General features: G+C 45.1%; 1 protein-coding gene and 1 pseudogene across 3 annotated transcripts in view; one reads left to right on the forward strand and one right to left on the reverse strand.

Moving 5' to 3' along the window:
- ELOVL6 (ELOVL fatty acid elongase 6) overlaps positions 1-16505 on the reverse strand; it is a 79842-nt gene extending 63337 nt beyond the window's left edge. Inside the window, exons 1-2 of one of the 3 annotated variants that reach the window (XM_045537483.1) lie at positions 16379-16505; positions 15953-16073 (exon numbers count right to left, since the gene is read on the reverse strand). In XM_045537483.1, coding sequence (XP_045393439.1) covers positions 15953-16041 — 89 coding nt within the window. In that variant the 5' untranslated portion in view covers positions 16042-16073; positions 16379-16505. The other 2 variants (XM_045537482.1, XM_045537481.1) reach the window with 2 other exon arrangements.
- A 2738-nt stretch (positions 16506-19243) lies between these two features.
- LOC123627796 lies at positions 19244-19357 on the forward strand (annotated as a pseudogene).
- Positions 19358-27341: the final 7984 nt, after the last annotated feature.

Here is a 27341-nt window from a genome sequence, read left to right on the forward strand (position 1 = left end):
TTACTGAGTTTCTTTTTTTCTGTGGACTCTGCAAAGAGCTCTGGAGTCTTGTCACCATGAAACGATGGACACATGTCCCCTGGAATATGGGGACTTCTCATCTGAGTCTCATGCAGGGGAAACATATGAAAAGCAGCAACAGTCTCCAGAGCTCCCAAACCCGCTTTTCTTCAAGTCCTGAGAACAGGAGAGAAAACAGAATTTAAAGTCACACTGACTTCCCGCACACACATCGTGGCTTCTGACACGCTTCCACTCCGGTGACATCGTCCAATCTGTCCTGTGCTGAGTGAGCCTTCAGGTTTGTGTAAGAAAGACAAAAAGGCCACCACATATATGCTATGTTCTCCAGCAAGAATTTTATCTGCTTATCTGTGCATTCAAATAGCACCCCCGGCCTGCTTCTCCGCCCAGAGAACCAGTTGCTGGGTGTGACTTAGTGGAGCGTGAGAATGCACAGAGGAATCTGAACTTGGGCGACAGCACAGGGACAGGCGGGCCTGGGAAGCAGGCTGGATGTGACCCTGTACCCCTGTGTTCTCCGAGTGCCCGTCCCAGCATGGCAGTAACTGTTCCCAGTTCTGTTTGTGACCCTGGTGTCGTCCACAACCAGCTACTTCCTTGTCTGAAGGCATCCAGAGGCCGGGCGCGGTGGCTCATGCCTGTCATCCCAGCACTCTGGGAGGCCGAGGCGGGAGGATCGCTCGAGGTCAGGAGTTCGAGACCAGCCTGAGCAAGAGCGAGGCCCCGTCTCTACTAAAAAAAAATAGAAGGAAATTAGCCAAACAACTAAAAATAGAAAACATTAGCCGGGCATGGTGGCACATGCCTGTAGTCCCAGCTACTCGGGAGGCTGAGGCAGGAGGATCGCTTGAGCCCAGGAGTTTGAGGTTGCTGTGAGCGAGGCTGACGCCATGGCACTCTAGCCAGGGTGACAGAGTGGGACTCTGCCTCAAAAAAACAAAACAAAACAAACAAACAAAATAGAAGGCATCCAGGTCTGATAAAATGTCAAAAGACTCCAAACACCATCCTCTAAAACTTCATGCAACCCAATGCGAATGGTTACTAACTTCACCTAATTTCTAGATCTGCAGAAAAGTTATCTTAATGTCATTTACCCCGTTACCAAATAGTCCATGTCACTCAGCCTATGGCTTCATTCTGCCAAAACTTCCTCGCCTGTAAAAAAAACTCCTTGATCAATTGGTTGGTCCTTCTGTTAGATGCTCCCGCAAAAAAAAAAAAAAAATACGGTAAAATAGGATTACCTTCGATGTAAGTTTTTTAAAAAATTTAAAATATCAGGATGTAGAGCCATTCAGCCACTGGAAACATATATTTTCATAATAATGAATGCTTTTACTTTTGCACACGAATTTTGAAAAGGATCAGATGATATGTGTTTTTATCTGTGGTCCTACTGAAAAATTGGACTTACTAAATTTTGTATCGACCTTAGGCTACCTGATGCACTAAGCTTGACATTCCTATAGTAGCAACGCATGTTCACCAGAATGAATTTGCTTTTCCTGTAGTAGAGCTATCTGTCACAGATGCAAAATCCACAGGCAGAATATATTTAAAGCATAGAAAACTGTCACACAGGGAGGGGGAGGAGGGAAGAAAAAAAAAACAAAAGAAAACTGTCACACGATACAGCATAATCTTTACCTATATTTTTACTCTTGCTCCAAAGTTGGCCTGTCTAGATTTAGATGTGCCTAAACTCACCCAGAGAATTTATGCAGTGAATGAACAATCTAATTACTCTGAGTGCAATTAACTCCTAGGATACCTGTTATATATTAACCAATAATTCCTTTCTCTTCTTCTTACAGTGATTTGATGGACTACATAATCTAAGAATGTATAAATCCCTGTATATTGTAATTTCTGCTCACACTATAAATAAAATTTAATAATTAAAAAAATGAAAAAAGACAAAAGCAAATCAACATTGGGCTCACACAGTTGGGGTATAAAAGCATAATGTTCTCACCTACAAAATCGGGATGAAAATCCCCACTTTAGAAGGTTGCAATGAGGAGACCATGAGGATAGTGCATAGAATTTTAAATACAGTAACACACCTAACATCAATGATAATAACATAACGACAACATATATGGCATTAGTGAATGGTTTATGTATGTTAACTCATTTAATCAATGCAACAGCTCTATCAGGTCGATACTATTATTCTCATTTTATAGATGAAGAAACTGAGGTTCACAGAAGACCAAGAGCTGAAGATGAATGGTACATGTTGGTGTCAGCGGTAGCAGCGCTTTGTCACCGTTGAGTCAAGTCTTAGGATCTCGTGTCATGTCCTACGTAAAATTATTCTTTCTAAGTCACTTGTACTTTGTTTAGGCATTATTCTTCCCACTCCCATTAGTGAATTAATATTAGAGCTTTATCTTTAGAGATGAACGAGTAAAGGGTGGGCGAAGCAATCCCAGCCCTCTTCGCCAGAGAACGGCCCAAGAGTGGGGCATGTGACCCAGGCCTGATTATTGAGACGATGTTACAAATAAGAGCAAATCTAGCTGGGGTGGTGGCTCACCTCCACGATCCAGCGACTCAGGAGGCTGAGGCAGGAGGATTGCTTGAGCCCAGCTATGATTGCACCGCTAATACGGCACTTTGGCCCACTCCTTCCTTTCTGCTTGGGAAGCGGTATGAGAAGCTTGGTGATATGGCAGCCACCTTGTGACCGTGAAGAAAAAACTATTAACAGGAAGGATGGCAAAACAAAAACTCAGATAGAACCTAGATCACTGACAACATTGTGAAACCACTGAACAACCCCAAAAGCTCCCAACCAGACTTATTATGTGAAAGCAGCTCAACAGAGTTCCTCGATTGGCACGCATATTCTGCAAAGTGATGAACATTACCCAAAGGCGACATAATCCATGAAGAAAATAATCTGAAATTGATTGCATTCTGTACTTCACAAGTCAAACTTAGAGCCATTTTGATGCTATCATTCAGTGTATTTTTGTGTTCTTCTGAAGCTACTGGTTTTCTTTCCCTTGTCTTCTAAGAATCATAGAAAATAATAAGCTGATTAAGAAGAGTGAGATGCATCTCGTCAAGCTTTCTACGTGTCGGCTAACAGCAGTCCCCCACCTTTTCGACACTAGGGACCGGTTTCAAAGAAGACAATTTTTCCACGGACTGGGAATGGGGGATGGGGTGTCGGGGTTGGGGGGTGCAGAGCTCAGGCGATGATGACAGGCCTGTTTCCTAACAGGCCACAGACCCGAAATGGGCCACTGCCCGAGGGTTGGGGACCACAAAGCTAGAACGTTACATTAAGGAGACATAATTCTGGCCGGGCGCGGTGGCTCACACCTGTCATCCTAGCACTCTGGGAGGCCGAGGTGGGAGGATTGTTTGAGCTCAGGAGTTTGAGACCAGCCTGAGCAAGAGCGAGACCCCGTCTCTACTAAAAATAGAAAGAAATTATATGGACAACTAAAAATATATATAGAAAAAAATTAGCCGGGCGTGGTGGCGCACGCCTGTAGTCCCAGCTACTGGGGAGGCTGAGGCAGGAGGATCGCTTGAGCCCAGGAGTTGGAGGCTGCTGTGAGCGAGGCTGATGCCACGGCACTCACTCTAGCCCGGGCAACAGAGTGAGACTCTGCCTCAAAAAAAAAGTAGCTAGGGCTACAGGCACATGGCACCATGCCTGGCTGCATTTTTTTTATTTTTGTAGAGTCGAGGTTTTGATATTTTGCCCAGGCTGTGGTCACCAACTCCTGGCCTCAAGCCATCCTTCCACCTCAGCCTCCCAAAGTGCCAGGATCACAGGGCTGAGCCACCACGCCCCGCCTTTCTCTAAGATAGTTCTTACCTACACTTTTTCTACTTGGATCCAGAAATGATACTTATTTGTCTATAACTTAAGAATAGAATTTTGGGCCGGGCGCGGTGACTCACACCTGTCATCCTAGCACTCTGGGAGGCCGAGGCGGGAGGATCGCTCGAGGTCAGGAGTTCGAGACCAGCCTGAGCAAGAGCGAGACCCCGTCTCTACTAAAAATAGAAAGAAATTATATGGACAACTAAAAATATATAGAGAAAAAATTAGCCGGGCGTGGTGGCGCATGCCTGTAGTCCCAGCTACTCGGGATGCTGAGGCAGGAGGATCTCTTGAGCCCAGGAGTTTGAGGTTGCTGTGAGCTAGGCTGAGGCCACGGCACTCTAGCCCAGGCAAGAGAGTGAAACTGTCTCTAAATAAATAAATAAATAAATAAATAAATAAATAAATAAATAAATAAATAAAATAAAAAAAAATAGAATTTTGTCTAAATTTAGAGAAAGGATAGAACCAAAAGATCATCACTGACTCATTTATAGAGTTTCTTTCTAAATATATACCATATTTTTTTTTCTTTTTTTAGAGACAGGGGTGTCACTGTGTTGCTCAGGCTGGACTCGAACTCCTGGACTCAAGGAATCCTCCCACCTCAACCTCCCAAGTAGCTGGGGCTACTTGAACCATTCTCCCCTGACCTCTGATGACAGAGACAATGCACAATAAAAGATGGTGACGAAGGGGCAGGTCTTCTTGGATCTCGGCTAACCCCCTGGCTTCTAACTACCTTGGTCAACTACAGGGTAATTAAAATGTAAAGACACAAAACAAAACAAAATGACCTACTTTCTATGTACTCAAAGGCCATGTCTCTCTCCTCTCCAAGAGGATCTCCAGAGGAAGCAGAGTGCAAAGCAATGCCCAGGACCAATAAGATCTGCTCCAAAGAGTGTCCCTGGGAAGAGGACTGTCACACTGCTCCCAACCAGACCCTGGGGCTTCCTACACATCAGACATACCAGGTTCTCCGGATGCTCCGAGCCTGGCCTCTGGACCAGGCAGACGGGCCCCTTTGAACCTTCATTTCAGAAAGTAACAAAAGCCTTGTAGCTCCTAGACGTTCTGCAGTTCCAGATACATTTGTTAACAACGTATTCCCCTTTGCCTGCGACATCTGTTTCCAGGTGCCACCAGGTCCCTGAGCCAATTATTCTATTCATTTTTTCCACTCCAGGGACAGGTTTATGTTCAACCTTTTATCTCTCTTAGATTAGAGGACTCCTTGCCCACAGGGAACTTTGCCCCGTTAGATGCATTCCTGAGCCTATGCATAAAAGTTGCAATGCCAAAGTTAATGTCTTTTATCACCTTCCCTTTAAAAAAGCATGACCTTTTCCTACTAAAAACATAATCAAACTGTATAACTTATTATTGGAGACAGAGAAAGAAGCTTACTCTGACCCCAACACTGTGGCTCATTTCTACCTTGACCTGAGAAAGCATATTCACTTGGAGTTAGAATGTGCAGCCTCGTGTCCTCACAAAATGCCTTTACATTTAATTGTATTGCTTCATGTTTATTTTGAAATGCGGAAGTATTTTTTAAAGTGACCTGACACCAGATATGGTACATACCTTTATAAAATGAGACTTCTCTTTAAACAGTAAGTACATTATAGTTAATGCAAAAAAAAAAAAAAAAAATGGAAAAGTAAGACCACGTGCATAATCATACCACCCACGCAGCCTGATTATAGTAAACCGGCACAGCAGGAAAAATAATAACCATCATTTTACCACCTTTACACAACTATTTACTACTTTTGATATTATTTTCTTCCAGTTTCCCCCCCTCCAGCAATTAGCATGAATTCACCAAGAATTAGTCATGTTAATGTTTTTTTCCTGTTAAAAATAAGATGAAAGAATAAAATATCAGTGGTGGGCCCATTGTAGTAAAAAAAAAAAAAAAAAAAAAAAAAGAGGAAAAAAAATAAGATGAAAGAATAAAATATCAGTGGTGAGCCCATTGTAGTAAAAAAAAAAAAGAGGAAAAAAAATAAAATAAGATGAAAGAATAAAATATCAGTGGTGAGCCCACTGCAGTAAAAAAAAAAAAAAAAAAAAAAAAAAGAGGAAAAAAAATAAAATAAGATGAAAGAATAAAATATCAGTGGTGAGCCCACTGCAGTAAAAAAAAAAAAAAAAGAGAAAAAAATAAAATAAGATGAAAGAATAAAATATCAGTGGTGAGCCCACTGTAGTAAAAAAAAAAAAAAGAGAAAAAAATAAAATAAGATGAAAGAATAAAATATCAGTGGTGAGCCCACTGTAGTAAAAAAAAAAAAGAGAAAAAAATAAAATAAGATGAAAGAATAAAATATCAGTGGTGAGCCCACTGTAGTAAAAAAAGAAAAGAAAAGAGGAAAAAAAATAAAATAAGATGAAAGAATAAAATATCAGTGGTGAGCCCACTGTAGTAAAAAAAAAAAAAAAGAGAAAAAAAATAAAATAAGATGAAAGAATAAAATATCAGTGGTGAGCCCACTGTAGTAAAAAAAGAAAAGAAAAGAGGAAAAAAAATAAAATAAGATGAAAGAATAAAATATCAGTGGTGAGCCCACTGCAGTAAAAAAAAAAAAAAAAAAGAGGAAAAAAAATAAAATAAGATGAAAGAATAAAATATCAGTGGTGAGCCCACTGTAGTAAAAAAAAAAAAAAAAAAAGAGGAAAAAAAATAAAATAAGATGAAAGAATAAAATATCAGTGGTGAGCCCACTGTAGTAAAAAAAGAAAAGAAAAGAGGAAAAAAAATAAAATAAGATGAAAGAATAAAATACGTGTTTTTAAAACACTAGCTCCTTAAATGGAGTCTCTCATGACTCATTTAAGGAAAGAGAAAGATGTACAGGATAATACACTGAGATACATTTAGAAGTGAATGAACAGCCTCGGGTATCCACACACACACGCATTTGTCCGTCCAACATACACTGAATGTCACTATATGCCAAATTCTACAGTAAGCACTGATTTTTGGAGAAAATACTTGTCCACTTAAGAACCAAGTGCCGGCACAACACAAAACCAAGAACAATGGATTCTGATGGGTGGAAGAGACAGGCTTTGGAATTCAGATTTGAAGAAGTAGGTGAAGGATGAGGCTGGCTTCCGAAGGCAACACAAGGAAGGGGGAATTTGGAGCCAGATTTGGGGCTGGTCTTTCCAACCATTCAAAACAATTTGGATTTGTCCACAGACCATGGGAAACCACTGCAGGTTTTGGACCAAGCACAGGAATGACATGATCAGAACAGCACTCGTTTGTGAATTCCAGGTAGGAGAGGAAGGGGGTCAGTACCTTAGTTCGGGTGCTGAGTTATGTTTATGGTCCTGGCCCCAGGTAGATGAAAAGGCAAGTATGACTGGGTGAGCTGAGAATGAGGTTAGCTTGTGAAATTAATGGCTTGAGAAAGACCCAAATAATGCGGGATGAAATCAGAGCCGCACAGAGCAGCGCTTGTCCCCAAGGTGAGTGGGAAGATTGCACAGTGACACCTGTCTGGGTCCCTCCGCAGACCTGCAAGATGTGAATCTCTGAGCCGAAGCCTGTGCATGTGTATTCTTGGGAAAGCAAACTCTCCAGGTGAGTCTGACCCAAATACCTGGTTAAGGTTCATGGACACGGAGCATGTTTCTCAAACATTTTTGGGCCTCATACTTCACTCTTGCCAGTGGGAAAGGAATCCGGTAATTACAAAGAACTGGAGAAGAACCAAGTACTAACCCAAGAGAGGCAATCACACACAATATCAGCAATCACAAAATACAGGTTCAAAAAAGTAGATTTTTTGCAAACATGAATGCAAGAGCAGTAATTCAAAACCAACTACTGGGCTGGGCGCGGTGGCGCATGCCTGTAGTCCCAGCTAACTGGGGAGGCTGAGGCAGGAGGATCGCTTGAGCCCAGGCGTTGAAGGTTGCTGTGAGCGAGGCTGACGCCACGGCACTCTAGCCTGGGCAACACAGCGAGACCCTGTCTCCAAAAAAAAAAAAAAAAAAAAAAAAAAAGTCTCTCTCCTATAGGGTTACCACAATTGCATTCGTATTAACAGCCAGGCCTCCATCACGGAAATAAAAGAATCTTTGAACCACGGCCGAAGACTTACTTGAAGCATAAACTTGCAAGTGCGTAACTCCAGAATTTTCCACCACCATCATTGCATGGATGGATACAGAGTAATTTCATCTTTAGTGTGTCTAGTGTCTCTAACATACAGAGTATACACTGTTGCAGAATAAATTATTACAGGAGATAACCTCAGGTGTTTTGCAGAAAATAAGCTAGTCATCAGCGTCTGTCACCCGACTGCCCGCACGTCACACTGTGTCCTGTGTGACAGAAGCTTCTGGAAATGTTCCCAAATGTTCACGACACAGCTGTGTCCCTGCAATTCTTACTAAACCGCATTTCTATTACTGATGTTTTCTCCTGCCAGGATCGTTCCGAGCACATGACAGGCTTGAGGGCGGAGGTGACATCATATTTTCTTTGTCTTAGTGGCTCCTGCATCATGTGGCTCTTTATGTCCCGTTGGAAGGCGAGATCGTGTGGCCCCTCTGGGGTCACCTCAGGGATTTTATTATTCCCATCAGCCTCCCTTTGTCTTCCTGATCCATTGATCTCGTTTGTCTGTGGCGCAAATGACAATAGTGATACGGTAAGTGTATGTGCCGGGTACTCTCTTAAGGGCTTATTGTGCAATAATAACTCATTTAACCTTCATAACCTGCTCAAGGTAGACGGGCAGAGTTCATTATCATTATCTTCATCATCCCTGATACTATTAAATCGTCTTCTCCCAATTCGGAGATGAGGGAACTGAAGGAGAGAGAAACTCATTAACCTGCCCAAGGTCAGGTGGCTCCTACTGGTGGAGCCAGGCCCCAAATCCAGCCACGCTGGCTCTGCAGCCCACGAGCCCAACCACTACACAACAGCACCCCAGTGAGCGCTCACACCGCACCTGGGAGAAACTGGAAATTAATAACTAAGTCCAAACACGAACAGGGAATCAAAGAAACTAATCCCTCCCTACCCATATTACTGGATGGATCCAATAGACACAGCCGGTCTCATTCTCTCTTCTCCCTCCCTTCCTCCTAAGGCTATTGACCTAGAGGTTATTTATAAAGAGACAAACAGTTGTTCCTATTAATTCAGACGGTGATGCAAAATACATTTCTATTTCATGTACCGAACTAGATCTGCTGCCAACTACAGAAAGTGCGTTAGAGGCCACAGAAGTCACCCTGGAGAAGTTGTTTGCAACTCATCACGCTAGACAAATGGTTAATATTCTTAATACATCCCAAGGGGAAGCAAATCAGCCAGTTAGCAAAGGACAGGAGCACGTAATCCACAAGAGCGAATAAAAAATACAAGCAAAATTTTTTGAATTTCTCTAGGATTCAAAATAATAAATATAAATTAAGACAATGGGGCTGGGCCCGATGGTGGCTCAATCCTGCAATCCCAGCACTTTGAGAAGCTGCGGTAGGAAGATGGCGCTTGAGGCTAGGAGTTGGAGACCAGCCTGAGCAAGAGCAAGGACCACTCCCCTACAAAAAAAATAGAAAAACTAGCTGGGCATGGCCGCCCACGCCTATAATCCTGGCTACTGAGGAGGCTGAGGTTGGAGGATGGCTTGAGCCTAGGAGTTCCAGTCTCAGAGACAGAGCCAGAGATCCTGTCTCTGTAAAATAAAGAAATAAACAAATAAGCATCACGTGTCTGGTGTAGTCCCTGGCACATAACAGAGAACCCCATTGTTCTTATGTACTGAATGATCTGAAGTATATTTTAAAAACTTGGAAACAAGGATGAATGTGGCAAGACGTTAACAGTGGTTGCTTGGATACAAATTAAATGTGTTGGTTTTTTTTTTCCCCCCTGCTTCTGTATTTTTTAATGTTTTCATTTCTTTTTCCTAGAATAAATACCTTACTTTAGAATCTGGAAGAGGCTTTAAAACTAATAAGCCAAACAAAAGGTACTCTTTAATGCCTCACATCATAAGACCTGACCTCCAAGAATAAGGATATCCCCAATCCACGCATTTTGTTTTTAGTATTGACAGTGGGCGGCTGTTCACAAGCAGCTACAAAAACAGGCCAGGGGACATCCTGGCTGCAGACAGCACCTGGTGAAACACAAACTCCCGGAGTCTAGAACCAAACCAAGTGTAGGAGGTTAATATCACAGAGAAGCAGACAGAAAGAATCTCATAAGCTAAAGCTTTATAAGAAATGTTCCGGCCCGGGCCTGTAAATCCTAGCACTCTGGGAGGCCGAGGCGGGAGGATCGCTCAAGCTCAGGAGTTCGAGACCAGCCTGAGCAAGAGTCAGACCCTGTCTCTACTAAAAATAGAAAAATTAGCCGGGCATGGTGGCACATGCCTGTCGTCCCAGCTACTCGGGAGGCTGAGGCAGGAGGATTGCTTGAGCCCAGGAGGTTGAGGTTGCTGTGAGCGAGGCTGACACCACGGCACTCACTCTAGCCTGGGTGACAGAGTGAGACTGTCTCAAAAAAAAAAAAAAAAGTACTTGTCATTCCAGCAGATTAGGAATAAGGAACCTTAAAACTAAAAGTCATGAATGCTCAATATAGAAATGAGTCACAATAAATATACAAGCTTAAACTTAGATGACCTACCCGGTTGACTCTTGCACAACCAATTTAAAATTATGAATTCTTTACTCTTAGGCAATACTTTTAAAGAAAGGACTAATCTATTTCTAAAATAAATCATTGGAGGTGAAATAGAGTTGCTGTGTTTTAAAGATTCTCTAAAATCTCAATAACTGTCCCAACATTTGCAGGTGCCTGTGTACACGTACAAACAGTCAGAATAAAGGAATGACATCATGAGCCTTAACATTACATTCAAGCCATGTTATATTTTAACTCAGATCTCCTACGATTATCCACGCAATGATATATGTGGCATAGGTAACTTCTACAGAAATACCTGAGCTCGCCTAACAAAGGTAAATGGAAAGTAAATAATGGGAGCAGGTGGGTTTGAATATAGGGACTAGTATAGGTAAGAAGCAACGGTAGAGCCAAGGCAAATTTGGTGGACTGATGCCTGGTTCCTATCACCTGTGTCCCCACGTGAACAATTAAGTGAGTCAAGACAATGTCTGGATAACTCATTTCAGAAAATACTTGGACTTGAAATATTCCAGATCGCTGAAGCAAACATGAGTTCTTGAATCGCCAGAATGGTGCCATACTTCATTCTCCTTTGTTGGCTAAAAATTAGTTATCTTATATCCTCCTAAGTATTTCTAAGTCTCCATTCACCTCCTAGCTTTTCTGCTATCTAAGCTGAAAGATTCTTCTTTCAAGAAAGTACGTAAAGCTATGGAGTGGGTTGACTTTGTACTTAAATTCCAATGCTGCCATCTTGACACTTTTAGAATCATTATCATCAAACCTGAAAGCAACAGGTAATTTTCTGGAGACCACAAATTTTAACTTCCAATTTAACAAAAGCCCTTTTGTAAAAAAAATTTTATCGCCGTACACTATCTATAACTCACACAAATATATAGATGGATAATATAACCATAAAGCAAATTTGCGTTAAGTTGGCTTTCATCCTTGGGAATCCTAAACAAACAAGGATTGCACGAATATTTATCATTTCGTAAAAGATACATGAAAGTTCAAAGTTCTAGCACAACTTTGCATTATTTTCTAGGAGCAAAACAGATCACATTTTTCTTCTATGTACATTTTCTCACCCTTCTCACTCTTAATCTAATGCACATTACACCTATATTCCAGTGCTTTCTGAGGTTATTGGAGGATATGTTAAGTCTCTCCCATTTAGGATTTTTCAGTCCTAAAGTTAATATGAACTGTGATTCTCCAAAATAAATAGCAAAGAACACGAGTAAAATACAGACACAGTGTTTTCCTAGAGAGCTGACCAAATTTGCATGTGCTGTAATGTTAATAATCAAATGAAACTCCAGCCCACTGTGTATCTTCCAGCCATATTTCTTACAAATTCACCCAGAAGGTCACAAGATTTCAGGGAGCAACTGAAAGCAATCTTCACTAGGGGCAAAAAAAAACCCACAACAGCTGAATACTATGTCTGCATTTGAAAAGTTTCATTAACATGATGCTGCTATCTTAATTTTAAGTAAAATACTAACAGAGGTTTATGACGCTCTTTTATGTTCTTTAATCCTGAAATCGTATACTATGTGACTTTCCAAACCTCACATATAAGAAACAACAGATACAGGTACAATCCCTTTTTGAAGTCTTTCATTCCATTTTTTTTTTTTTTCGTTTGGTCAAAAACAAATTTGTGCCAAAGATTTCCACAGCTGCAGGTTGCAATCTACCCAATTCCGACACTTATCTTATAGACTCTAAACTACAGAATGCAAAATAGAAAAGCAAGAAAATCCTTTGCTAACTATCACCGCAGGGAGAGAGGGGAGAAAGTGAGAAAAATATACAAAGCATTGAAAGGGCTGGAGATGGGGGCGTGCCAGGAGAGGGGGGGAGGGTTGCACGAGGTCCCGGGCAAGCCCTTTGCAGACGTCACCTCGCAGACAGAATCTTGCAGCAGTCAGCACAGGGCTCCCGCTCTCCCATTGGTCAGCCCCGTGTCAGCCGACATCAGAAGATAATCATCATTGGCCAGACAATTACAACTGGAGCAAGGACCAGCCACCGTGAGCACAGACCTGGCAGGCGGTGGAGAGGGACAAGCAGCCAGAGCCCGCCTTCCCTTCCCACTCCGGGGATTTTATGTCACCTTACCGATCAGCTAGGCGATTTTGCTCCTTACTAGCAAAGCACTTCTAAAGCAAGTAAGCTGTTACTGAGAAGAGCAGAGAAAGGCCAGACATCTCACAAAAGAACAAAAATATCTCTATTTTCCATGTTGTAAAAAACAAAACAAAACAAAAAAAAATCACAAGGGCTTTTCAGTGTCAAAGTGGAACTTAAAAAACTCTCTTTGCAGGTAGAAGCAGGCATGTCCCTCTACACTTCATGGAATAAACTCTCATTTTTTTTTTACCAGATAATATATTATTACCCAGGAGATGTTTAACTGGACGCGTTAGTTTCAAGATGAAGCTCAGGGGGATTCTCCAAAGCAATGTATTTATGACTTTGCATTTCAGTTGGTATTCTAGTCTATTACATATGCAACCGTGCTAAAAAGGTAAAAGTCGACAGTATTTATTTCATGTCTAAGTCAATGATATCATCTGGTTAATCGTTCACTAAAGCAGCAATCAACTTGATAAATTAGCCTCAGGTGAACCTTTTAGGGTTTACACAAACACCAGTCCCAAAATGGGGCCCCAATCCATTAGTTTGTGCTATGGTTAACGCGTATGGAATATGGGGTATGTTTAATAAACTATCCTTATTTTAGGTCTTCTTAAATGATGCCAGTTAGTACGGACAGCACACTGACAAAACACTCCTGGCCCTCTTCTCCCAATTCTTCCAAAGCCAAATGCAGCTGGTGTTTGAGATAAGGGTATAAAAATTACCCCTAAATTCATAAGTTCTGTTTGATACTAAGACATTTTTTCAAGATAACTACAAATAAATTCTTGAAAGACAGCGAAGAATCTTCACTACCTTGTGTTTTTCCTCCACCAGCTACTCCAAACCATTTTATTATGTTAATGAGTCTGGAAAAGGCTTAAGATTTCCTGGTTTCCTAAGGTTCCCCTCTCCTCAAGAGGGGCTAAGCCTTGGTTATGGAGTTAACAAAGGAGGGAATGAAATGAAAATCTTGCTCAAGACTTCCTGGCTGTAGGGTTTTTGGGAGGAGGGAGAGGAATATATAAAATTGGGCTCCCAGGGTATTGGAAGAAATGCACAAAGTCTGGGATTAAAAACAAGAAAGCAAGACAGCGAGGGTCAGGGGGAGTTTCAAGGTAGGGATAGCAGAGTTCTTTGACCACTGTGTGCGATCCAAGAACATAAAGCCAACCAAGAGAGCAGAAGCCAGGAAAGGAAAAAAAGAAAATCTCAAGATGGGACTGACACGGTATTCAAAACGCAGGGGGAGGCCAAGCATCTGCCAGGTGCTTTGCAAAATCCAGAGGGGAGTAACACAAGAACTGCGCCCTAACCTGATGGTCTATGTGCAAAAATACCCATGCATGCAAATAAAAGCCAGGAGAAAATATTTCTAGAAGCATGGTCAGCTAAAGAGGTGGGAGGAACCTGGAAGACAGTTGGCGCACTGGTGCCATTTTCGGTCCCCTGAGAGCTGGAACCTGCCTGGCTCAGGGAGTACTCACTGAATGGAGAGAACAGGGGCCAAGTGGCACCTGGAGCAGCCGTGAGAAGCCGCCCCCGAGAAAAGGCGACAAGTCAGTAATAAGAGGCAGTGTCACCCGCGGCGGTGCAGGCAGCGAATGGGGTCAGCGGCAGAGCCAGGGCCGGCAGACTCCGGAAAGGCAGGTTCCACCAGGGCGCAGCCCGTTGGGGACAGCGCAGACACTAGGACAATGGAGAGCGCGCGGGGAGAGGAGGCGACAAACAGTTGCGGGGACGACCCGGGCCCAAGGCGGGCCCCGGCTGTGCGGCTCGGGCCACCGCCCCCTCCCCGCCTCCGGCGCCACCCTCGTGCGCGGGGGCGGGAAGCGCGTGCGAACGGGGACCCCGGGCGGCGGGGCCTCCCCGGGTCTTTTCGCCTCCGGGACCGAGGCCCGCGGGGTCCCAACACCTCGGGGACCCTCCGTCCCCTCGCGCTCGCGGCCCCGGCGGGGACCAGCCCCGCGCGCCACGTGCCCGCCGCCCCTCCCGGCCTTGCCAGCGGCCCGCGTCCCCCTCTCGCCCTCCGCCGCCACCAGCCGGCCCCGAGCAGGCCCGGCCCCGCCCGGCCTGGGGACCCGAGCGGCTTGGGGACCCGGGCGGCCGCGGGGGACCGAGGAGGGGAAGCCGATCCCCTCCGCCCGGCTCCGGGTCCCCGGGGCGCGGCATCCGCCTCCCACTGCTCCCGCCCTCCGGGTCCCCGGCGCGCCGGCGTCCCCGGTTTCCCGTGGATGAGACGGCGGGCGGAGCGCGGGGCTTGCCCGTCGCCGATCGCCAGGCCGGGCTTCGGAGGAGGGGACTGTCCCTGCCACACAGCTCCGTCTGCACGCAAGCCGCGCGGGGAGCACACCCCCGCCGCTGTTAAATATTGCAAGGTGACACCGGATCGCCTCGCACCCGGGGACTCTCAGGAGGGCCGGCGGAGGGGGTGCGGTAAACGAGAAAGGCATTGTCCCCCCCCGTCCCCGCCCCCCGAGTGCGAGCGTTCCCGGGGACGAGCCCCCCGGGGCGGCAGCCGCGCGTCCAAAAGGCGTTTCCGCAAAACAGAAACTTCATCATGGCGTGGCTCCACTCGCCCGGGTTCATTCATTCACCGCAGAGCTCTCATTGTCCCTCCTCCTCCTCCCTCCCACTCCCTCCGTCTCTTTCGGAAACCGGAAAGGGATCCGCGCGGGGGACAGGGGGCCCCGGAAAGGGGGCCATCCGGCTGGGGAGCGGCGCGCGGAGGGGGGACGGCGAGGCAGGGGAGGTGCAAGGAGAAAGGAAGGACACGAGGGATGGGGACAGACAGGGCGAGCGGCGGCGCCGGGGGCGGCGGGCGGGAGAGGGTTAAAGGGAGCAGGAGCCGGGGGTCCCACCCCCCACTCCCCTGCGCTGCCTTCCACGCTCCGGCAAGAAAACCCGAATCTAGATGAAAACCCCAGGAGGTAGCAAAGGTAGGGTCTCTGCACGGGGCGGGGGGACATCGCTCCCGCCTTGCCCGGCGCGCGGACACCCCTCCACGCACACATATATGTTGTATGTTATATAATCAACATAAAACACGCCTGTGCAGCCGCGGGTCGCCCGGGGCCACCCACCGACCGAGCGCGTCTATGCAGCCGCGGTGCCTCCGCGCCCGCCCCGCGCTCGGGCGAGACCGACCTCGGGGCGCCCCCGGGGCCGGGGCCGGGGCCGGGGCCGGGACCGCGCAGGGCTCCCCGGGGGTGGGGAACGGCGGCGTCCGGAGACAGCATCCCCCTTACCAGTTCTCCTGCATCCACTGGATGGCTTCGTTCTCGTCGAACTGCTTTTCGAATTCATATTCTTGCAGAGTCAACACTGACATGTTCATCGGGGCTGGTCTTCGGAGGCGCTACGTGTCCTCTACACAAAATAAAATAATCTGTAAAGCGCTGGGTTTCCAGTGCTGGCTGGCTGGCTGGCCGGCCGGTCGGGGACCCCCCCCCCCCGGGCCCGCCCGCCCCCCAGGTCTGGTCCCCCGGCCGCTCGGGCTCCGGCGATCGCCGCGTCCCCGGGCTCTCAGCTACATCCAGGGCCGAGCGCTGCGCCGCGGCTGCCGGCTCCCAGCTCCGGGGACTCCGCTCCGCCCGGCGTCCGCATGCACCGTGGGAGGGAGCGAGCGCCTTGCGGTCTTAGTGCCTGCACGTTTGTCCATCACCCCTTTTTACTCGTCTACGGGGAAATCTCCTCCCCCTCGTGCGATTGCAAAATTAACCCTTTGCAAGGGGGCACGCGCGCGTCCCGGAGCGAGACCTCTGCCCGCCCTGGGGACAGTTTGGTTTGTGCGAAGGTGGCTGGAGGCGTGGAGGAAGAGGAGGAGGAGGAGGAAGTGGCCCGGAGGTCACTCACATCCCCCCCCACCCCGACACACACCCCCGCCACAACTCCCAAGTCCCAGCCTCGTGGGCCGCCCTGCCCCGGCCTTTGAATGAAGTTGCAGCGTGCGGGGCGCAGCCCCGAGGCGCGTGGCCCCGAGAACTGGGCCAGCAAAGGATTGGGAAACGGGGAAACCTGCCAGTTCTCTCGCAAGAGGGCTCTGGGCAAATTTGCGTTGAGGTCACAAGCGAAAGGAATGCGTTCCCCGTCTCCTCGCCAAGCCTCCAGGACCACGCCACCCCCACCCCACCCCGGGGCTCTAGCTTGGGTCCAAACCAACCCAGGCCCCGGGGCCTCCCGGAGCTCCTCAATCTGGGGGGTGGGGTGGGGGGAGGGGCGCTGAGGATGAGGATGGTGGAAAGTCGGAGAGACCAGGAGCCGGAAGTGGAGGGAAGGGCAGGGAGAAGGGGTAGGTGGAGGGTTTGGGGACTGGGAAGGGGAGACTTTAACGAACAGAGAGGGAGCGGGTGAGGAAATGAACAAACAGGAGGACTGGCCCGACTGGTCCAATGCAAAAATTTTATTTGTGTGCACGAGGAGTTTTGCTTCATTGATTGCACTTGGAGGTAGGACAGCATAATGGTTGGGGAGACAGCTGAATGTAATGAACCCTACTGAACCACCACCAGGCTCACAGCAACGCTGTTTTAACCTCAGCTTCCTAGTAGGCACGTGGCCTTTGCCAGACACCCCCCCCCCACCCAGAGAGAAAGGAATGGGACGCCGGAGGGAAGTAACCCACCCCCTTTCTGTTCCCAGAGGGAGAACCCTTTCTACTCCTTCAGTTCCTTCACTCATTTGCCCCCGAAACGTAAGAAAAATGAAATAAGAGTCATTGAGGTATCTAATGATGTCGCTGGAAACTTACAGAAATAATAAGGAACACATGCTTTTCAAATTAGGTGGACATTAGGACCGGAAAGAAAATTCCCTTTCTGGAAGCGTCTCCCCCATAGTCTACAGAGAAGGTATTTTCATTGATTAGGTGCCTCTAACCCCTGGAAAGTGGGAACTGGGAGAAAAGTCTCTGTAAAGAAGGAAGAAAGGGTGATAAAGAAAAAGTTTTCAAAATCCAGTACAATATCACATAAATCCAAGGGCTAGACTGATTGATGATCAGCAAATTATATGTAAGTTGATGCTCCCCAAAAGTCTACCTATGTTCTGTTGACTCTCTGGCTAAAGGTTGCCGTTTTAGAAACTTCTGCAGTGCAAGTCTGAAGGAATTTGAAGGTAAGGGCCAGGCTGGAATACTTGGCAGCATTGTGCTGGAAGGTGGGTGTGACCAAATGAGAGAGAAGAATTGCTCTCACAGGGCCTGGCAGTGTGAGCAATCAATATTTGGAAAGCGAGTGGTTGATTAAATAAATGAAAAAACAAAACAAAACAGGGAAGTGAGAAAGTAGTCAAGAGTGGGAAAAAATCCAGGAAAGGTTGCAAGGGTGAGACTTATTTTTGTCTAAAAGGGCTTCAATTTAACCATGTGTTAAGAAACATTACTCCAAAATGGGCGATAGGTCCCGATTTCTTGACCTCTGAAGAGGACAATTATGATCGAAATAAATGCCGGGTAGGACAGTCACTGTCAGCGGCAGTGAAAACTGGCGACTCTATCTGGAAAGCAATTTGACAGCCTGTATGATAATTTCATTTTTTTATTCATTCATGCATTTATTCATTTACGTTTAGAGACAGGGTCTTGCTCTGTTGCCTAGGCTGGAATGCCACGGCATGATCATAGCTCAGTCCAGCTCACTGCAACCCCTGGGTTCAAGCAATCCTCCCACCGCAGCCTCCTCCGTAGCTGGGACTGCAGGTGTGGGGCACCAAGCCTGGCTAATTTTTTTAGAGATAGGGTCTCACTATGTTCCTCAGGCTAGTCTCGAACTCTTGGCCTCAAGTGATCCTCTAGCCTCAGCCTCCCAAAGTGCTGGGATTACAGGCCTAAACCATCACACTCAGCCTATTTTTTTATTATTTGTTTTCTTTTAGAGACGAGTCTCCCTATATTGCCTGGGCTCAAAGGATCCTCCCGCCTCAACCTCCTGAGTAGCTGAGACTACAGGGGGGCCAGTATATTTGATAATTTTAAATCTATACCGTTCATTCACCAGATATTCCTTGCGTACTTATTCATCTGAGCTCTCGGGGACTCATGAGGAGCAAGACAAACAGGGCTCTTGCTCACCTGGAGCTCATATTTCCAGCGGGGCAGGCGAAATAATTTCTTAGAGAATGAAATCTAGGTTTACAGTTAAACAGCAAGATAAGAAGGGCCGGGAGTGCTCACTTAAACCTGGAAGACTTTTCAAAAAGACAGCCCGGGCTACCAGAGTGTTACAAAGAAGAAAGAACAAGTCCAAAGGCCCCCAAGATAAAGAATGAGTTTGCAAGATTCAGGACAAAAGGCCGGAGTGGCTTCAGGCCCTAACTCAAGAGTAAGTGATAGAAGTGATGGGCAGGAACCAGGTCTTGGCCCCTGGTAAACCAAGATAAGGTATTTGGACTTTATTCTAACGGCAGTGGGGTGGGGGAAGATAAAAGGATGTTAAAATGGGGAGTAGCGTGATAATTCCCAGTAATTCTGCGACTAGGTGTTCACTCTACGGATTTACTGGCAAAAACATTCTAGATCTATGTACAAGATATTCAGCACTGTGCTCACTTCGGCAGCACCTATGCTAAAATTGGAACAGTACACAGAAGATTAGCATGGCCCCTGCCAAATAGAAAAAATTAAAAAAAAAAAAAAAGGCATTCAGCACTGTTTTTCATTAAAAACAAAAACTGGGAATAATAGGGAGGAGGCTAAATAAATGGGAGCACACCCTTATAATGGAGTAGAATAAAGTTTTTTAGAATGAAATTATTCTATAGGTTGCAATAGCAAAAGAGTTTCTGATATATGTTGAAGGAAAAATGAAAAAGCAAGGCACGTGACATTGGGTGTAGTGTTACAATAAGAAAAAAAAACTCTACATTGTACATAATTTTTTTTTTCTGCGAAGACACGGAAGAATGCATTGGTGATATATATATACATAGTTTGACAGAGACCTCAGAGCCAACTAAGAGGAGTTTTCTACTTACTGTGTCCACTGTTTATTCTTCTGTAGTACTTGAATTTTCTTACCAGGTATTTTATTTCAAAAAAGAAAATTCGAGAAACAATTAGCTGAGCAGTGAGATAATGGGTCAGTTTTCTATTTATAATTTTCCATACTGAAACCCTTACTATGTAACGTAGTATAGGAAATCAAACATTTAAAATGGTGATCTTTCCAGACTCACAAGGCGTACACTAAGGTTAGGGAAAGAAGGAAGCGAATGTTGGGGACAGTGCCCAGCAACACCACTAAGAATTTTTTATGAAAAGATTTATTGTGTGTGTGGGTCTAAGCTATAACCAGATAGGTAGCTAATATTGAATATAAATAACTGGAGCTCAAAAAGTAACAGTTCGTTTATATTTAGCAGTAAAATTTTTAAAAATTTAGGCCGGAGGAGAAGGAGTATTTAAAAGACTAAAAGATTTACTGCGAAGATGACTTGAGTAATAAACAGAAACATCCAGACTTTTCATCCTGGCTTGTTTACAGACTTAGCTATCTGACCTTGGAGAAAGCAAATTGATCCTTTAATTTCCTTCTCTCTATATAAGATAACAATACCGAGGCTGGAGGATCTTGATACCAGCCCAAAATTTCTGTGGCATACAAATATGTTAACATACACACACATTGTTTCTGGAACCTTCTAACAGCAACCTGCTTCTCCAGGCTGCTTCCTGTAGGCAGACTGAAGCTAAATTGGGCCAGTTGACATCCTCTGAATGTCTTAAGTTTTGCCACCTCTGCAAACCCATTTCTGCCTGTCAAATTCAGTCTCCTCTTAGGGTATTTAGCCACTGCTGACTTGCCAACTTTCCTGTTCATAGAGATGATTTCTCTCTCTTGCCTCGACTCTTTCTCTTTTTTCTTTTGAGACAGAGTCTCGCTCTGTCACCCGGCTAGAGTGCCCTGGCGTCAGCCTAGCTCACAGCAACCTCCAACTCCTGAGGTCAAGCAATTGAGCATTTATTTCATAAAATCCAATGCTCAAAGGTTCTTCTCTAATTCCTTTCCACGTGTATGCTGTTTTTGCACTATGCATATATATGTATATGATGGTATATACATTTCTACATGATTTAAACATATGATCCTTGGTTTCACACTTGTTTTGTTTATAGTCTTGAATTTAGCAGAATTCCAAGCAGAAATTCTATACTATAAAAACATTTGTTCTAGCACGTAATACCAGTGGAGCAGAAATAGATATCTTCTTATAGCTCACAGCTGCTCACCTGGAAAATCTCTCTAGTAGTGGTGATACAATAAGACGAATTAAGCCTTTTATAATCTAAGCATTCTAGATTTCCCGTGGAAACTATTAACTAATGACCTCACCCAGGTTTACAGTGATTTTATTATTTATTTTTCTTTATGGTCCTTTTGTCCTTACACCAGGGGTTCCCTTTTGGTCACTAAATAGGAATTCACAAATCTATTTAATCTTTTGTAAACAGGAATGGTACCTCTTCTACAGATTTGATGAGAAAAAAAAAAAAACCTGTAAAAGTTACATTGCTGGGCCAGGCACGGTGGCTCATGCCTGTCATCCCAACACTCTGGAGGCCAAGGCGAGTGGATCACTCGAGGGTCAGGAGTTCGAGACCAGCCCTGAGCAAGAGCGAGACCCCGTCTCTACTAAAAATAGAAAGAAATTAACTGGACAACTAAAAATATATATAGAAAAAATTAGCTGGGCATGGTGGTGCATGCCTGTAGTCCCAGCTACTTGGGAGGCTGAGGCAGGAGGATCACTTGAGCCCAGGAGTTTGAGGTTGCTGTGAGCGAGGCTGACGCCACGGCACTCACTCTAGCCTGGGCAACAGAGTGAGACTCTGTCTCAAAAAAATAAAAAATAAAAACCAAAATAAACATTTGCCATTTTAAACCATGAAGTTTTGGGATAATTTGTTACACAGCAATAGATAGCTAATACAGTGGCATGGTTGACGTATCAGTTAATTATGGCCACCATAAATGCTGTGTAAAAAAAAAAATTCCCAATTTCACACTTACAAATGGTTTTTATTTTATTTTTTAATCTTTCAACATTGCGTCTTTATTTATTTATTTATTTTCAGACTATTATGGGGTTACAAACGCTTTGGTTACATATGTCACCACCATGTCATTTTAATTCTCCCTCTCCATGATAGGCTGTTCCAGGCACGTTCTTGCCCCAGGTGCAAGGGGGCAAGCCCAGTCACCCCCTACGACTTTCATGTCTTTGGACATGTCCTTCCATTACCATCCCATTGGCTGAAGCAAGTCACCTGTTGCCTTAGTCACATGACAGAAGGTGAGACTACAGGACAGGGTAAAAACCTAGTCCCCCTTCCCTCTCCAGAGCTCTGCTTTGGCTTCCTTTGAGCCTAACAGCTTGTGGTGACACAGCAAGGACCGGGCACCTGTTAGCAGATTTTTCTTGGAAAAGTACGAAGTGCAGATCTTTTTCTGGAAGAAAAGATAATTAAACAAAGCCCACCCCCCCCCCCCCGCCCCCTGAGGTTTTCTCACGCACTACTGGCCCAGTTCTTTAAGCCCATCAATGCCTCGCTTAGATTGTAGCTTCTTCAGGATACAAAGATGTTCTGCAGTTTTCATTATCCCGTAGGTACCCACACCGGGTCCTAGCTTGCCCAGTCAAACTGAGATGCCGAGAACGTGGATACGGGCATCAAAGATGACGAGTTAGAGCTACTTGTGCCACCTCCGACAGGGGCTGAAGGGGGGACTGGAGAGTGTACTGTGAAAGCGTCAGCATTCGCTTTCAGCTAATATTTCAATATGATGGCCTGCAAAATTATGTGATTGATTGATACCCATGAGAGTGTAGAGGAAGTGTGAACAATGCTCTTGGAGGCTAAGGGAACACTCTTAATAATCTCTATGAACACAAACAATTTTGCAAACTTAAAGAGTAAGTCAACGCAATTAAGATTTGTTAAGCATGTATTTGGGGCACGTTAAGGAAGAACTAGCCATTTCCAAAGAGGCAGGTAGGAGAGCTCCACCCTGGAGAGGAGAAAAGCTTTTTTTTTTTTTTTTTTGGTTTCCCACATTGTATTTGAAATCTGGTGTTTATTTCATATATATATATATATATATTTATTTATTTATTGTTTGGAGATAGGGTCTTGCTCTGTCACCTCGGCTACAGTGCAGTGGCGTGATCATAGCTCGCTGCGACTTCAAACTCTTGGCTCAAACAATCCTCCTGCCTCAGCCTGCTGAGTAGCTGGGACCACAGGCATGCACCACCACACCCAGCTAATTTTTAAAATTTTTTTAGAGACGGGGGTCTCACTACGTTGCCCAGGCTGGTCTTGAACTCCTGGGCTCAAGGGAGCCTCCTGCCCTCAGTCTCCCAAGTTGCTGGGGCTACAGGTGGGAGCCATTGCCTGGGCTCAGCACCCTTTTAATGAGCTTTCTAAGAAACCGAATTGTTCTATTTTTTGTAGAGACGGGGTCTGACTCTGGCTCAGGCTGATCTGAAACTCCTGACCTCAAGCGATCCTCCCACCTTGGCCTCCCAAAGCGATAAGATTACAGGTATGAGTCACCAAGCCCGGCTTGGTGTTTGTTTTATAGTCACAGCATAACCAGTTTGGACTATTCACATTGCAAGTAGTCACAGCGGCCGTGTGTGCCAAGTTGCTACCATTTTGGACAATCTGGGTGAAAAGGCACCTCAACACTGTTTATTTAGGGCAGACTAAGAAAGCATTACCCCGCTCGCTCCTGTACCCACTGGGTAAAGGTTTTCTCGTGGGAATGAACCCTCCGTTCTTCCAGCATCGCTTGTGTCTTAGCAGCCAGCAGGCTCCAACACGCACCTCTCCTTACCTCCTCGCACCTGTCCTTCCAGCTTGCTGGGACTGTAGGTGTGAATCACCATGCCCAGCTGACAATTATCTTTTTTTTTTTCTTTTTTGAGACAGAATCTTGCTCTGTTGCCCTGGCTAGAGTGCAGTGGCATCAGCCTAGCTCACAGCAACCTCCAACTCCTGGGCTCAAGCGATCCTCCTGCCTCAGCCTCCCGAGTAGCGGGGACTACAGGCATGTGCCACCATGCCCGGCTAATTGTTTCCATATATATTTTTAGTTGTCCAGCTAATTTCTTTCTATTTTTTTTTTTTAGTAGAGACGAGGTCTCGCTCTTGCTCAGGCTGGTCTTGAACTCCTGAGCTCAAGCGATCCTCCCACCTCGGCCTCCCAGAGGGCTAGGGTTACAGGCGTGAGCCACCGCGCCCAGCGCTAATTTGGAAATGCCTCATTTCAAGTGTTCAGTGGCTACATATGGCTAATGGCTACCACTTAGGACAGGCATCTCTTTAGATCATTGTGGTTGATATAAAAATAAAATATGTACAAATCTTTATTATAACAACTGAATTCACAATTTTGCTGAAATGAAGGCAAGGAAATAAAATTTTATGAAATAAGTATACTGTATAGTGAATTCTAAGGTAAGTGTGTTCTTTTTTACTATTCATCCAAACATCAATAGGATATCCAGATATACCCAAGCATGAATATACCAGTTGATGTTTTTCAAGCATATAAAACCACAGGTTTACACATTTTTTAACATAGACATTATGAAGTTATTATTTGTCAAGGTAGATGCCTAAAACATTTTATTTAAGAGTTTTGCTAACTTGATTTATAACTTCTACATATTTAGGCATAGGATGTGTTGAGCTCCATTTATACTCTCCAAATGTTTTTTTTTTTCTTTTTTTTTTTATACTCTGCAAATGTTGGGTGTGGACGTGGCTTGGAACCTCTGCTCTCAGATGTTGGCATGAGTCACCCCCTCATTCCTTTAGACATGAGCTCAAATTTTCCTTTCTCAGTGAGACCCGGAACTATATACACCCATGTAGCATACTGTATATATTTATGGGCTTTTATTATTCCTAGCTTTCATCAACATAGATTTTTTTTTTTTTTTTGAAACAAAGTCTCGCTCTGTTGCCCGGGCTAGAGTGCCGTGGCATCAGCCCAGCTCACAGCAACCTCAGACTCCTGGGCTCAAGCGATCCTCCTGCCTCAGCCTCCCAAGGAGCTGGGACTACAGGCATGTGCCACCATGCCTGGCTTGTTTTTTTCTATATATATTTTTAGCTGTCCAGCTAATTTCTTTCTATTTTTAGTAGAGACGGGGGTCTCGCTCTTGCTCAGGCTGGTCTTGAACTCCTGACCTCGAGCGATCCTCCCGCCTCGGCCTCCCAGAGTGCTGGGGTTACAGGCGTGAGCCACCGTGCCCGGCCACATCAACATAGCTTTACTATTCTAGGAAACTCTTGCTGAGGAAGATAAAAATTGTAAATAACATTATTGACCATTCTAGGAATTTCCTGAAAGGCTATGAAATCTTCATGAAAAGCACTGAAGGAAATAAAAATATTTCACCCGGAAATGTATTTCTGTGATGCATCTTGAGATGGCTGTCAGAAAGCCAGCTGAGAGAAATAGCCCTGCAAAGCTGTCTTTTTGTGGGGGGGTGGTGGGGGGGGACATTTGCATCTGCAGAGAATCTGCATGATGTAGCGGGACTTCCCTTGTCCAGATCTGGGAAAGATGATCTGAGAGTCTGACACCTTTAAAAGTCTGAAAGAAACATTTCCCAGCTGTTCTCTCCAAGGGCTGCTACCTGGGAGTTTTCACCGACATAACAAGACCACCTTTGCTAGCCAAACTCCTCTTCTCTCCCTCTCATAACCTGTTTTGCCACCTCAGCCTGTTTGCCGAGATCCAAGCCCTCTTGGATATATACTTGAAAACATCAACTGGTATATTCATCCTTGTGTACATCCGGGGTATTCTGTTGATGTTTGGATGAATAGTAAAATAAGGACGCACATACCTTAGAAATCACTATGCAGTATACTTATTTCAGAAAATTTTATTTCCGTGCCTTCATTTCAGCAAAATCATGAATTCAGTGGTTATAATAAAGAGTTTGACATATTTTATTCTTTCAAGATCGTACATAAACTTCTGCACCCCACTGGGGGGGTTAGATGATCACTCTGTGATGCTCTGCATGTACCCATTCATAAATTTTGTATGCCTTTTCTATTTTTTTTTTTTTTTTTTAGTAGAGATGGGGTCTCGCTCTTGTTCAGGCTGGTCTTGAACTCCCGACCTCGAGTGATCCTCCCGCCTCGGCCTCCCAGAGTGCTGGGGTTACAGGCGTGAGCCACCGTGCCCGGCCACATCAACATAGCTTTACTATTCTAGGAAACTCTTGCTGAGGAAGATAAAAATTGTAAATAACATTATTGACCATTCTAGGAATTTCCTGAAAGGCTATGAAATCTTCATGAAAAGCACTGAAGGAAATAAAAATATTTCACCCGGAAATGTATTTCTGTGATGCATTTTGAGATGGCTGTCACAAAGCCAGCTGAGAGAAATAACCCTGCAAAGCTGTCTTTTTTTGGGGGGGGGGGGGGACATTTGCATCTGCAGAGAATCTGCATGATGTGGCGGGACTTCCCTTGTCCAGATCTGGGAAAGATGATCTGAGAGTCTGACACCTTTAAAAGTCTGAAAGAAACATTTCCCAGCTGTTCTCTCCAAGGGCTGCTACCTGGGAGTTTTCACCGACATAACAAGACCACCTTTTGCTAGCCAAACCTCCTCTTCTCTCCCTCTCATAACCTGTTTTGCCACCTCAGCCTGTTTGCCGAGATCCAAGCCCTCTTGGATATATACTTGAAAACATCAACTGGTATATTCATCCTTGTGTACATCCGGGTATTCTGTTGATGTTTGGATGAATAGTAAAATAAGGACGCACATACCTTAGAAATCACTATGCAGTATACTTATTTCAGAAAATTTTATTTCCGTGCCTTCATTTCAGCAAAATCATGAATTCAGTGGTTATAATAAAGAGTTTGACATATTTTATTCTTTCAAGATCGTACATAAACTTCTGCACCCCACTGGGGGGTTAGATGATCACTCTGTGATGCTCTGCATGTACCCATTCATAAATTTTGTATGCCTTTTCTATTTTTTTTTTTTTTTTTTTTAGTAGAGACGGGGTCTCGCTCTTGTTCAGGCTGGTCTTGAACTCCCGACCTCGAGTGATCCTCCCGCCTCAGCCTCCCAGAGTGCTGGGATTACAGCCTTACACAGTCTTAACCAAGCGCAAGGATTGAAAAAGATCTGCCTGAAACTGACTCAGAGTCCCGGTAAATATCCTGGCTTTGTCCTCCCCCTTCCAAGATGCCTCATCAACAGGTGTCACAGTGACAGTTTGGGGAGCCAGCATGCCGCATCAGGAAGGCTTTCTCTGAACGTTCTTATTCAACGTTGCAAACCCACCTTCACCTCTGGTACTTTTTAACCTCCTTTGCTTTTAATATTCTCCATGGCACTTATTTTCCTCTTGTTTCCGTGCTTATTGTGGTATTCCGCCGTGACAATTTAAGTCCCATAAAGGCAGAGGTATTCCGGTCTCAAAGCCTACAACAGTTGCTGGTCCCTAGTAGATTATCAGTCATTACTGTGGAATGAATGAGGATTATCTAATTACTGTGAACATGAATAACTTAAACGTCTAAAATTACTATTTTGGTCATCCATCTTCCAACATTTAATTGGCTCACATCCTACAAGCCTTGTG

The sequence above is a fragment of the Lemur catta genome, chromosome 26 (genome assembly GCF_020740605.2).
Source record: "Lemur catta isolate mLemCat1 chromosome 26, mLemCat1.pri, whole genome shotgun sequence".
In the NCBI taxonomy this organism is placed as follows: Eukaryota; Metazoa; Chordata; class Mammalia; order Primates; family Lemuridae; genus Lemur; species Lemur catta.